Below are 13,439 nucleotides of genomic sequence, written 5' to 3'. Positions count from 1 at the left end.
ATGGAGTCAGCGGGCGCGTACGGCGCCGGGAAGGCCGGGAGCGTCGCCTTCGATCCGGTCGCCTTCTTCACGCATCCCCGTACCATCCTCAGGCTGCTGTCGTGGGTAAGCTCAACACTGCAATGTGCGGGTCTCCATCAATGGACGGGCCTACCTGCAGACCCCCCCTCTCTCTCCCTGTCTCTCTCTCTCTCTCTCTCTCTCTCTCCCTTCCATTCACATCGTCTGGGTCTCTCTGCCTCTCTTTGTGCTCATGTATCTTCATCCAAATATCAGTATTTTAGCAAAAGAGCGCGCAGCTTCGAGTTACAGCTCCGGTGCGTTAATTACAGCTCCATGCAGCGAACAGACATCATCTGAGCTTCTGGCACATTCATTCATTATATGTGGAGCCTCTTTGTGTCTAGATTGAGCTACTGTGGACGCTTTGGGGTTTCATCCAGAATGTAACACCTCTCTGTTCTGTGCAGCTGTGAGTCACCGCTCAACAATAAATGTGCACTGAAGGAGCAAGGGAAAAGGGAGATATCTGGTTAAAAAAAAATGATGTGTGGGTGCATTTTAACAGAATCAGTCTTCATTCTGAGAGTCTGCGTGTCAAAACAATTTGCCAGTAAAACACGGTGCAGCCAGAATGAAGCACACCCATGAAAACTTTGATAAATACTGGAACCAGGTCAGTAAAAAAGATATCATGTGACTCTGGACTGGAGCTCACAGTGCAGTGCTCTAGATACAGGATTTTAACTCACTTCTTCTTTCATTCACAATATAGTTTGGTTTGTAACATATATATATGTATGTAAAAAAAAAGAAATTGTGTTAAATACCCATCAAAAAATTCCCTAAATGTGTGGGTGATGGTTTCAGATTCCTTGTTTTGTTAATAATTCCCTAAAATGGCGAGTTTATTGTCAGATTAGACAAAGAAAAAGCAGCAAACACTCTGAAGGGTGAGAAACGTTTTTCCTTAAAGGATGATTTTACTCGGCCAATCATTTCAGCTCTGATGGAGACGTCTGAAGATGTTGACAGATCATACAGTACGTGCTCCTGAGATCTCTGCTGTCAACCAGATGCAGCTTCGTATAAAACAGAGAAAACCAGAGACAATCAGCTACCCACGGCAGAGAAGCTGGACCCAGTAAAGATTGTATTTTTTTATATATTATGCATACAATTAAGACGCTGCGTAAAATATTTATAATACAGTCTCTGATTCGTTTTCTGTTTGGACGTTTTAAAACGAGTTCCTGCATTTTTCGCTGAGTCATTAAAAGCTTCTTCTTTCCTGATTACTTGTGGAGATGGTACAAACTGAGGCCCACAGCCCGTTTATTTGAGTTGCTTCAGGTCCGACAGAAGGAATGAAATAACAATTCTCACTGTTGCACGTTTAAAAAAGAAAAGACACTCTAGTCCTCTCAGAAACAACATCCACTCCATCCGTTCTGGTCACTTGAAACCAGTTTTTATTGTGTTTCCCGACAGCTGTTTGTAACATCTGTCTGACACTGTCCTTCAGCTGTTTGAAACCTTTGAAACTATGACATAATTATATAAGATAAGTATATCTTTTTATCTTCACAGGTTCCCTTGCCTCTCGTCCACACACGCCAGCACAGAAGCAGTGTTTCTTTTCACTGGTGTGTTTGAGGAATGAGAGGCCTTCGTACGCCGGTGTGAGTTCATTCTCTTCTGCCTGTCAGATAATTAAACCGGCCCTCGTGTGCGTCTTGTCCCTGCAGGTCTTCTCCATGGTGGTGTTCAGCTGCATTGTGAACGAGGGCTACATCAACATCGGCAGCGAGCGTTTGCTCTGCGTCTTCAACAACAACGCCGACGCCTGTAACTACGGCATCACAGTGGGCGTGGCGTGTTTCCTCGGCAGCATCTTTTTCCTCATCCTGGACGTTTACTTTCCCTCCATCAGCAGCGTCAGGGACAGGAGACGGGCTGTCCTGCTGGACCTCGGCTTCTCTGGTACTCTCTTTCAGAGAAATATATAAAGCATGAATCCGTAGCCTTGAGATGGCTGAATGGGCCCAAAGACCACAATGTTTTAAAAAAAAGAAAATATCTAAAACCCTTTTTTCCCTCCTGCAGGTCTGGCCAGCTTCCTGTGGTTTGTTGGCTTCTGTTTTCTGGCCAATCAGTGGCAGGCGACCTCCCCAGAAGAGCTGCCGTTGGCCCAGGGCTCGGATGCCGCCAGAGCCACCATCGCTTTCTGTTTCTTCTCCATCCTCACCTGGGTCTGTATGTTCATAGCTGTTTATTCACTCCATCCCCTGTCTGTGTTCATCGTCGTCGCCTGTCATGCCTGTGTTTGACCTGCTGTGCGTTGACACGTTTCAGGGTTATCAGTGTCTGTTCTCCATGGGCACACTTAAGAGCATTTCCTTCATGGAGGTCCAGCAGAGGCTGCTGCCCGGGATCCCCCACACCCCCGCTCTAGTCTAACCCTAGAGAGCCAGATGCAAAGTGCTTTTTTAGCCACGTGTGTGCTAACGAGGCTTTCCTACGTCTTTCCTACAAAAGCATCTCAGTTGTGCTCTTGTGCTTCATTCATCTTCTGTAACCACTTGTTCCTGTGAAGTGTCGCGGGGGCGGCTAGAGCCTATCCCAGCTGTCATTGGGCGAGAGGCGGGGTACACCCTGGACGGGTCGCCAGTCTATCTCAGGGCTAACACAGAGAGACAGACAACCATTCACACTCACACTCACACCTACGGGCAATTTAGAATCACCAATTAACTTAATGAGCATGTCTTTGGACAGTGGGAGGAAGCCGGAGTACCCGGAGAGAACCCACGCAGACACAGGGAGAACATGCAAACAAGGCCCCAGTCGGCCTTGATTCAAACCCAGAACCTTCTTGCTGTGAGGCATCAGTGCTAACCACCACTCCACTTTTGTGCTTACATTATGTAACTGCGATGGAAAGAAAAGAAAACATTTCCTGTCAGACAGCCAGTTGATTTATTAGTCTGTCTTAGCAGCAGAGCTACAGCAGCCATTCATCTCACTGTCAGAGTTCAGTTGTAATTGTGTCACAAATGTGCAGTATTTAATATAAGATCTTTTTCTTCGCCGTTTCACTCAGTCAAGTCATTTCTTTGCACATGACAAGTGGAGATGAATTTTAGTTTTCCACAGTAGGATGATTTATAGCATGTCACAGAGAATTAAATCAAATGGTTCATTAATCTTCTTCTGACTCTCTCTGCAGGGCTTTACCAGTCGTTCAATATATTTATTTATTCCGATATGAAATTCAAAGTGGCATCTTTAGACTTGAAGGTGTCCGGGTTAAGTTTGTGTCAGGCACACAGAAGAAGAATGTTTTCACTGCTACAGCTGCTACAGTCACTTATTTGCCCAGTGCAGCACCTTGATGGACCGTGCTGCTATGTGCAAAACTTGATTAATCCTTTCCACTCAGACGTTATCTATTTAATATGAAACCCACATCCCACATCATTGTTTCTAATGCGGCGCACTGTGAGTGACACTCCACACCTATTACTACTGTAATTGAAATTGATGTGGCCTTGTTGTGTTCAATTTCTGCGGGATCCAATTTGGCCGGGCCGCAGTTTAGAGCAGGTGGAACAGAATCGGCGTCTGCTGACGAGGATTTTCTAATTTAGTTTTGATGAGTTCATCAGATTTCATCACTCGTGACCTGGTTAAGGGGACGGTCCTGTCCAGAACTATCAGACATATCCAGTGGTATCTCTTATTCACAGAGGCCACGGTTGTTCATTTTGTCCATGTAAAGTACGAAAGGAGTTTGACATTTATTTTTTAGGTGGAAACTTTGAAAAAAAAAAAAATAGTGGAGAGCTTAAGCACTTAAGATTCAGCATTTTTGCAGGAGGCGTTATTGCAGTTCGAACTAATGAGCTGCTGTGTCGATCGAAAACGCATTAAACTACATTATGCAAAATGTAAAAACCAACCTTTTTGGAGCTTGACCATTAAATCTGTCTAATGTCTGTCAGTTTATACAAGTACAATACTAAATCTCAGTGGCCTAATGCTTCTGCACTCTGCATCTTCTCTCCATTTTTCTCTAATTGCACTTATAACCAAGCCGTGTGTGTCTGTAGGATTGTCTAATTGTGGGGTTGCTTATACATATCGTTAACAGTCTCCGTCCTTGTGTGTGTGTGTGTGTTACTAACAGGCTGTGCTGACACTGAGCGCGCTGCGACGCTTCTTAACTGGCAGCAACACAAACTTGTTCACCTGGCAGCACCTGGACCCCGCCCCCTGCAACGCCCGAGCCACGCCGTACCCCATCGCCAATGGTGCCACCATAGTGACAACCAACCCCTATCAGGCCCCGCCCTTCACTGAAACCCTGGACCCCCAGAAACTCACACAGCAAAGACCCATGGCTCCTGCTTTCTGAGAGACAGGCGGCAAGAAAAGAAAGAGGAGATGTGAGCGGAGAACAGCACTGCGCTGGGCATGGACGGCTTCCTGCCTCACTGTTCTCTCCTGGGATCGGCAGGATTTTTTTGGGTCGTGTGATGTATGATCTTTTTTCACCATGGCAACTGCTGGCTGAGCTTAGTTAGTTGTAACTCTCTGTGTCGAGAATACTGTTTTCTATTCATGCACACATGCAGATGTTGATGCACGCAAACACAGCTGCACTCACTCACTCACACCTGGAAGCGGATGCACACCTGGGAACACATGTACATACATACACCCGGAAGTACACACACACGCAATCACGCAACGACCGCATGTTCATATTGGTGAAGTGCAGGTTAGCATAGATGTAGATCTGCCTTATTAACGGATAGTAGCTCTTTAGTGGAGGAGGTGGGGGCGACGGAGAAGCTGCGTTTATCTGTTTCTGTTTACCAAGTTAGTTTGACCAATCACAAGCTGACCTGCAGACATGTGGCCTCCCATTGGTTGAAATTCAGACAGACAGGGGGCAAAACTTGGGGAGGTAAATAAAGGCAAGGCCGCTTAATGCATTCTGGATGCTATAGTGTTTCAGTGTGAAATATTTATGTGATTAAATATTTTATTGTGATCTGCTGAAGTGGCATAATGACAAATGAAAATAAAAAAAACTAAAAAAACTAAAAACGTGTCCACCACTAACACCACAGCTGTGCCTTTGTTCACACCATCTTTAAATAATCACTTCAATGCTTCTTCCAAACTGAGAAACACCGTTTTAATATAATTATGCACTGCGACCAAGATCCGAGGACGTGTGATATTAATCAACATTTGCTGGAAGACTATAATTAGATGGAGCTGTGTTGAATACATTAGAAGTAGCAGGCAGCTGCTCCCTGATAGTTTTATTTTTAGATTAGGAAGCACATGTTGAAGGGCCGCCACCCCGACTCTGTTATTTAGTTCTTTACTTAGGAACACAAGGACAGAAAGATAACGGAGTCAAATAAAAGTCAGACAGGAAGTGGTTTTTATTCCAGCACTGTCCAATCATGTGAACCATTCCCTGCTCCCATGAATCCGCAGGAACATTATTTGTCACCGTCCAGAGTCGTCATCATCATCATCATCATTATTATCATTGACATCCTGCATCACTGACGTCACCATCATCGTCCATCCACGCCATCATCATCATCATCATCATCAGCAGCAGATAAATTGACATTCAAAAAGAAACGCCGTAGTAGAAATTCACCTCTTTAGTTCTCATACCATCTCTGCTGTGTTAATAAAATATACTCTCAGCCTTTTCTACAAAGTTTTTACGCACTGTTTTATCACCTGAATGAGCCCTTCTGCACATCTGCTTCTTCGCTCCGCACCCACACCCTGTAATATCTTCACACATCAGGAGATACAGAGACAGAGAGAGAGACAGAGACAGAGAGAGAGAGGGGCCAGCTCCGGCTTCAGGCAGCAGGGGGCACTCTGACTCTGCAGAGGTCTGATCACATGCTTCACACTCAGCTGTGTCTGAACTACCTCTACCCTGAGAATACTAAGACGCAGAAAAAGGAGATGTGGAGGGGGGGTGATTGAAAACTAAGCTGACGGGTACTGGATCGGGAAAAAGCGAGGTAGAAACTACTAAAGCCTAGGTCACACTACATGACTTTAACTTAAAGGTTCGAGGAGCGGATTGATTTTTCAGGCTGTCAGGGTTGGGTTAATTCAGCCGCAGGAGGCCCCCTTTAAAGAAAAAAATAATAAATAAATCATCTGTAATCCGTCAATGATCAAGCATCATCCAGAGGCAGTTTACTGCAGATCAAGCGGCAACAAACAGAAGATGTGTTTCATAGTTGAAAACAAAAACTAAAATCATCTACTTTTATAAGAGCGCAACTGAAAATTAATTATTTTTAAATAAAGTTCTCCATCATAAAGTTTAACACCAAAAATAAGACTTTTGAAAAACACAATCTGTAATTTCAGACCCTCATTCAAAAATAATAATAATAATAACAATAATAATGTGGAATTTCACTTAAATAACAGTTGAGAATAAACTGGTGGATTAACTGGAAAAGGTTTCAGCAGCAGCTTGATTAATTAATTGATAATTTTCAAGGAAAACAATCCAAAACATTCCACTTTGACGCTTTGCAAAAAAGAGTTGATCTTTTTCCTTTGTTTGAGACTTTTGTCGTTTTGTTCGAAGATGTCACCTTAATGTTTTATAGACCAAAGGATGAACTGGGTGATTATTAAAAACAAAACTACTCTGCAAATAAAGTAATGAGTAGCTGCAGCCCTCAGGTGTGAGGTCCTTATGTACATCAGCGGATCACTCAGTAACTTAATCTGCTCTCTCCCGTCAGAGTAATACTGTATTCTGACCTAGGCTTGAGGTGCAAGGAAAGGGATGAGGAGGAGCAGGAGGAGGAGAAGGAGGAGGACAGCAAGCATGGGGGAAGGTTAGTGTTTGAGTAAATATAGCCGCAAAGTGACAACTATGTCTGAACTAAAGCTAAGACTATGATAGAAGAAGAGTAAACTTCTTCTTCTTGTGTGCATCTTGTGTGCAAATAGCACAAAGGGGTTTAAGTCTTTGAACGCATACACACTCTCACACACAGCTCTGACCGAGTTCTGCTCACACACCTGGCGAAAAACTTGTGAGTGGACGAGGAGACAGGCGGGCCAGGAAACGGGGGATCCTTCCTGGTTTGGTCTCTAGTGTGCCTCTGCAGCACATTCGTTTCCACTCTGAGGAATAACCATTCCCGTCTCAGGTTTTTTTTTTTTTTACTCGTCCACAGAACTTCCCTCCGGCTGATTAGGAGAGAGGGTTGTGGCGTCAAATGACAGAGTCCGCCGTCTCAGCTCAGCGCTGCTGTCCGTTAGCTGGCTTGCCATTGTAACAGGCTCCTCCCCCGGCGGCGGGCTCATCCGCTGCTTCTTGTTTTTGCATGAATCCGGGGACACCGACTGGCTGAGGCGGCTCCTGTGCTCCCCGGGACTGGGGCTAAGGTGTCTGCTTTTGTTTGAGGAGCTGGGAGGAGGTTGCGTGTGTGAGACAGAACTGTTAATATGACTGACTTCCTTGTCAGCGTCATCCAACTGTGGCGCCACGTCGGACGCAGGCCCAGGAAGGGGGCTCTCCGCTCTGGAGCTACAGAGCGGAGCCGATAGTGTGGATTCACCGCTGGGGACCTTCAAGCTGGACAGGCTCTGCGGGCTGACAGGCCTTTTTTCAACATCTGTTTCCGGCTGCGAGTCGCAGCTGGCCTGCTCAGGTACATGTTCTTGTGCAGCGGTTTCACTGTGGCTCCGGCTGTGGCTCCGGCATGAGATGACCCTCTGGGGTTGGTTGTATTTCAGTGTGTGTACACTGGACGATCGTTGGCGTGGTGCCGTAGAGGAGGGTGTGGGAACAGTGAGGTGGGGCTCCACCAGATCATCAGTTGAACCACTCTGATCCAGAGAGTCGCTACGCACGGCCTCCTGCAGACAAAACACATGCAGCAACACACAGAATCTTTACTACGTGTTCGACTGTGTGAGCAAAATATATTTCTAAAATATATAAAATGGGATGACTTTACAATCACAGTAGGTGATCAGGATCTGGATCGTAAAATCCAGCAAAAACTGAATCAATAAAAAGTTACTGCTGTTTGACGCCTGCAGGACCAGAACCCAAACATGGACTGGTTTATTCAATATAAATAAGAAGAAATCTCCTCTGCACAGGTTCGATTTTTAAGAATATATCATCAGTTCCACAGTTTTTGATTGCTATAATCACAGCTTCTATGCATTGCATGCAGTGTCTTAAATCAAGTTCCTGCAGTCTAAAACACAGAAGATGAAAAAAAACAAAAAAAACGCATTCCTCCTCTCACACAAAGATACTTTTATCGAGTTTGTGCAAAACTAATATGTGGCTTCAGCAGTGTGAGTTGCTGAGTCACATAAAGAGGATATTTTCTTATAGCTTTAGGGAATGCCAGGAATTATTCCTCTCAACAATCGCATAGAGAGAATATTTAATTCTGTAGAGACTGTAATTGGAGAAGAGACGGACTTGATCCGATTAACTGCTAAAGGCTCATAATATCTTTACCTGAACGTGTGACGTAGTTTTGCACAAAAACTATGGCGATTAAACTCCCTTCTGTTTAGGAATGGACTGCTTCGCCACCAGGACTTAGAGCAACTAAGATCACTTTCTGTGTGCCAATTAAAACCACCTTCAGTAAACAATAACGATAAAATTATCTCTATAAGGATTTTAGAGCTAATTTACAACCAGTCACTTTGTCTTTCAGCTTGAATAGCTCGCAGACCTTGCTGTTGGCTTTTTTACATGTATTTTTGCTGCTATTGGAGGCATTGTTTGAGTTTGATTCATTATCACATTGTATGAAAATCAATAACCTGACTCTTGAAACCCGCTGAAATCAATCACGGTGTAGAGTAGTCTGCTTTAATTACATGTTTGAACTGAATCAAGTGAAATGAGATTATCATTCTGCTTAGTTTACTTTGGATTAAATGCCGCTGTGGGTCACTGCACATATGTGATTGAATGTTGACAAAAAGGCGATAAAACACACCTGTCTCCGTAACTGTCTGCTTGCGGAGCGGCAAGATGTTGGTCTCTTCACGACTGAACTGTCTGGGACGTAGGAGGGACTCAGCTTGTTCCTGTCCAAACCGTCTTCAGGACTGAGCCAACATGAAGACCGTCTGCCGGCGCTGTGTGTGGGGCTCAGTCTGAGTGACGGATGCCTATCTATGCTGTGGCTGGACATGAGCTTCGGCCTGTCCGTGCTGTGATCCGGGTTCAGCCTGTATCCGTCCATGCTGTGAGCAGAGCTGAGTCTGTGTCTGCTGATCCGCCGGGCCGGGCTGAACCTATACTCGTCTATACTGTGAGCCGAGCTCAGCCTGTGCCTGTTTGTTCTGTGAGCCGGACTTAACCTGTATCCTTCCATGCTATCAGCCGGGCTGAGTCTGTGCGGGGAGTGTCTGTCGATGCTCTGAGCGGTGCTGAGGCAGATCATCGGCCTTGAGCTGCGTCCAGACCCCAGTGAAGCGTGGCTGATGGTGGGCAGCGCTCCTGGAACCTGCAGCAGAGAGCCACCGCCACTGGAGGCCAGAGATGACATGGAGCCTGCACAAAATCACGTAGCAAAGATCACAGATTCAGTATTTCTAAAATGAAAGGGAGTGTCTATAATAATATTATAGATGGTTCAGCCCACATCAGTCTACCCCATCAACTAATTTTTGCACTAATATTCAACATACAGTTCAGATAGGTCTAGCTAATCCATCGGCTCACACTTAATTAACCGTTACCTGATTAGCAGAGAACTATCATCTTAACAGATATGGATCCTATCACAGGGAACTCATTACATCTTTCTAAAAGTAGGAGTCTGTATTGAGTGTTTTCAGTCCTCCTGCAGGGCCCCAGCCTCTAAGCCAGACAAACGTCCCTGCCCACAATTGTTCTGTGGCAGAAAGTTGGTCTGGCACGGCTCCACTTGGAACTGATTATGCTCCAGCAAAGGTCTGTCGGGTCAATTAAATCGCTTGGGCAGGCTTTATGCTGATGGAGAGAAGAGTATCGGTGACACAGAGACCTCATCTGAGCACGAGGGAGCTGAATTTGCTCACAATAAAATCGCTCTGATAAGTTGTAGGACTATCCAATCACGTGCGGAGGCCCGTGATGAAATCCAAATGGTGTGTTACCAGAATTACGTCTGTCTGCAACAGGCTAGCAGGGCCCTAGGCTTCCACAGTCCAAAAATTATTAAAAAATGCACTGGATAAGACGCTCCTTCATTATTACAAATGTTAAATCTCATTACACAGCGCCTTTACCAGAAAACAGATCCTAACAGGTACACTCTTGTTTGGGTATATATGTTTCTCCGTGACATTTGCTCAAACCCTACCGTTTGCGGCCACTTTTTTTTTTTTTCTAGCAAAGGAAAAAATTGGTTTTTAAAAAGATGTCTGTAGCTGGAATGAATAAATGTTCTTTGAGGGCCACAGACATATTGTTGGTTATGTTCTATTTCATGTCGTATTCTTATGAGAGTACTGTTTTGCATAAAATATGTAGAAGCCACAAATAAGGGCTGTGATGGTTTATTTCTCTGTATGTTACTTCCTGTTGTTATTTTATGCATTTTATGACATTTCACTGTCCTAGTTTGAAAAGAATCTATAATACCAGCACATTACATCTCAGCTGCCTTCATGGAAGCGATCATCTTTACAGCAGTCAGTCAAAAAAAAAATCTGCTCTTTAATTTAATTGGCTACAAACATCCTAATTACCTGAGTAGCTGTGACCGGAGAAGGCCTCGTGGCCAATGGGAGGATAAGGGGAGCATCTGAGTGGCTGAGCGTAGCTGTCGCTGGGGAGAGACAGCATGCGTCCCATGCTCAGCAGGTTGCCATGGGAACGCTCCTCATCCTCAACTTGCACCTGCCACACGAGAGCGCCACCGCTGTCATTGTTACTGTCCCCTCCGCTCCCTTCCCCTTTTTTCCGCGCGTGCAGAAACGTGAGCGCGCTCGTGTCTGTTACCTGGGCAGGTGCGTCCACGCTCGGCTCCGGATCCCCGCCCACGGACACGGCACTGAAGCGCCGGTTGGCCTCCTCCCTCTCCTCCCGCTCCTTCCGTTCCTCCCTTTCCTTCTGCTCCTCCCTTTCCTTCTGCTCCTCCATCTCTTCGAGCTGCGCCTCCTTGTTGCTGTCCTCCAGGTGCTTCATCAGAACGGCCACGACCACGTTGACGAGGACGAACTGAGCCGTTAAGACGAAGGTGACGAAGTAGACTGGGGAGATTAGGGGCAGGTAGGTGAGGCAGTGGCGATCCTGCGGGCGGCACTCACGCAGTGTGTCCTGGAAAAAGAGGGCAAAAGGGCAGAATATGGATTATGGAGCAATTAAGAAAACTTGATAGATAAAGGGATTAAGGCGAGCTATTGAGGTTGTATTTCCTCTCTCTTCCAACAGGGGGAGATGTTGATCTGAGAGGGAAAGGACCTTGGGCTTGTCACAGAAGAGCAACACACTCTCCTAACCCCCTAATGTCAGCAGCTCTTAGTCTGTCATAAAAACAGTGCTCTCTGCTTAATGCAACGCCTGCCTCATAACCGATGCTCTGAGACGCGCACACGTGTACACAGACACAAACATGCACCCCGACGCCTGTGCATCTTTTTAAACACTCCCATAGAGCAGAGGAGAGAAAGAGAAATAACCTTCATAATCCCGTTCCAGTTGTCCCCGGTGGACACCCTGAAGAGTGTGAGGAAAGCCATGCCAAAGTTGTCAAAGGTAGCATGGCGACTGAGGCCCTCGCACGGGTTCTCATCCGAGCACTCTGAAAGAGGACGAAAGGGGTATTAGAGGCAGCAATTGTGCTGTGACAGGAAGACATGGGGGGGAGAAGAAAGAGAACTGTCTGTAGATTAGAGCACTGATTAGAACACTGATTCTAAATTGACATAATTAATGTATGTAACTCAACAAAATTTATTCTTGTTACGTAATCCACACGTATCTCAGCTGAGACGCCCACACACACGCGCGCACATCTGCACATCTGCACATCTGCACCGATTTACATGCATGCACACACTCACGTGCTCGCTCGCACACACACACGCACGCGCGCACGTCCACGCTCGCACACACTAACCCAGTTTTCCAAAGAGCTCAACTCCCAGAGCTGCATAGATGAAGAACAGCAACATGAAGAGCAGACCCAGATTCCCCACCTAGACAGAGACATTACACGCACACACAGATATATACAGTGTATGATACACAGAAAAAAAATAGACATGTACAGTTTACAGTACATCGAGAGAGAGAGAGAGAGACGCAAACAGAGAGAAGGAGTGCATCGACAGAGACTGCTAAGGCTTACTGCACCGATGATTACTACTTCTTAAAATCTGACAGAAGCCATCATGATACCTGAAGTAGAATAATAACTCACATTTTAGTTTGAGAAACAAACGTGACACTTTCATAGCCCGGATCCAGTCCTGATGAATCGCAAACATGCCTTATTTATTCTACCTCCAAAGCCATTGACAGAGACTCGCCTTCCCTCATGGTGCTAGGTAAGAACATGTCTAATTAGATAATGGATAAACCTACTGATGAAGTGCAGGGGAGGAAAAGCACTCGGACACTGCGGCAAAGACTCGGGCTTGATCCCTTGCAGCTACGTGTCACTTTAAAGATGATGTCAGGTTTGCAGAAAGCAAAAGGGATTTTCAAATAACCTGCACCAATTTGGAAGGCAAAATTAAAATGGATATAATTCAGCTGCAGGCCGAAAGTACAACCACACATCAAACAATTTCTAAATGTCTATTTGCCCTGCGTACCCGTGCATGGTCTCCCTTAACGCACACCAGCCTCCACCCCTCCCTCGTTTCTTGTAGGTGTCCCCTGAGAGTTCACTCTGACTGCAGCAGTGGTAGATCGCCCGCCATGTCATACCGCACCATATTCAAACTACAGTAACCTGCTTGTGGTTGTATGTCTCTGCAAACCAGTTATGCTGCAGTTTACATCAATGTCTGTCCAGACTCGTACAATATGTACAGTGAACACTGAAGGAATTTAATTAAAAGATATTAAGTATGGATGGTTTCTCCATTGGGGCGTGTTTCTACCACAATTAACCACAGTTTTAGTGTCGCTATGTGTGACTATCACTGTTGTAGACAATTAGATTTCATGTGCTGAATATAATCCAATCAGCACCAAATTGTATTCCATGGTGGCCAGATCCTTTTTAGAGATTTGGTTGATTTGGTCATAGACTCTCACGTTAAGGTAGTTCTGTTTTTAACTGCAGACACGGCTTGAGAGTTCAGGGTGGGCTTACACTAACGTGCCGGGTCTAGGGCTCTCAGTTAGACACTCGTGCAAAATAGCAATGAGTCAGAAA

The 13,439-nt window shown here is 45.5% G+C and overlaps 2 protein-coding genes across 2 annotated transcripts in view; one reads left to right on the top strand and one right to left on the bottom strand.

Annotated features, from left to right (window-relative positions):
* LOC311499281 (synaptogyrin-3-like) lies at positions 1–4,417 on the top strand (the record flags this gene model as incomplete). The annotated part of the gene is made up of 4 exons (XM_084560210.1): positions 1–105; positions 1,749–1,983; positions 2,107–2,252; positions 4,190–4,417. 4 exons carry the CDS (start codon positions 1–3, stop codon positions 4,415–4,417), a joined length of 714 nt encoding a protein of 237 aa, XP_084416336.1.
* Positions 4,418–7,242: 2,825 nt separating this feature from the next.
* The window catches only part of LOC311500294 (voltage-dependent T-type calcium channel subunit alpha-1H-like), a gene marked incomplete at both ends in the record, with an annotated part of 41,088 nt that continues 34,891 nt past the window's right edge, over positions 7,243–13,439 (bottom strand). The window contains 6 exons of the mRNA XM_084561600.1: positions 7,243–7,941; positions 9,057–9,616; positions 10,798–10,948; positions 11,051–11,368; positions 11,731–11,852; positions 12,171–12,249. Coding sequence (XP_084417726.1) covers positions 7,243–7,941; positions 9,057–9,616; positions 10,798–10,948; positions 11,051–11,368; positions 11,731–11,852; positions 12,171–12,249 — 1,929 coding nt within the window. The remainder of the gene's footprint in view (positions 7,942–9,056; positions 9,617–10,797; positions 10,949–11,050; positions 11,369–11,730; positions 11,853–12,170; positions 12,250–13,439) is intronic.

The sequence above is a fragment of the Chelon labrosus genome, assembly GCF_963514085.1.
Source record: "Chelon labrosus genome assembly, chromosome: 2".
Lineage (NCBI taxonomy): Eukaryota > Metazoa > Chordata > Actinopteri > Mugiliformes > Mugilidae > Chelon > Chelon labrosus.
This window is presented reverse-complemented; position numbering and strand designations above follow the sequence as displayed.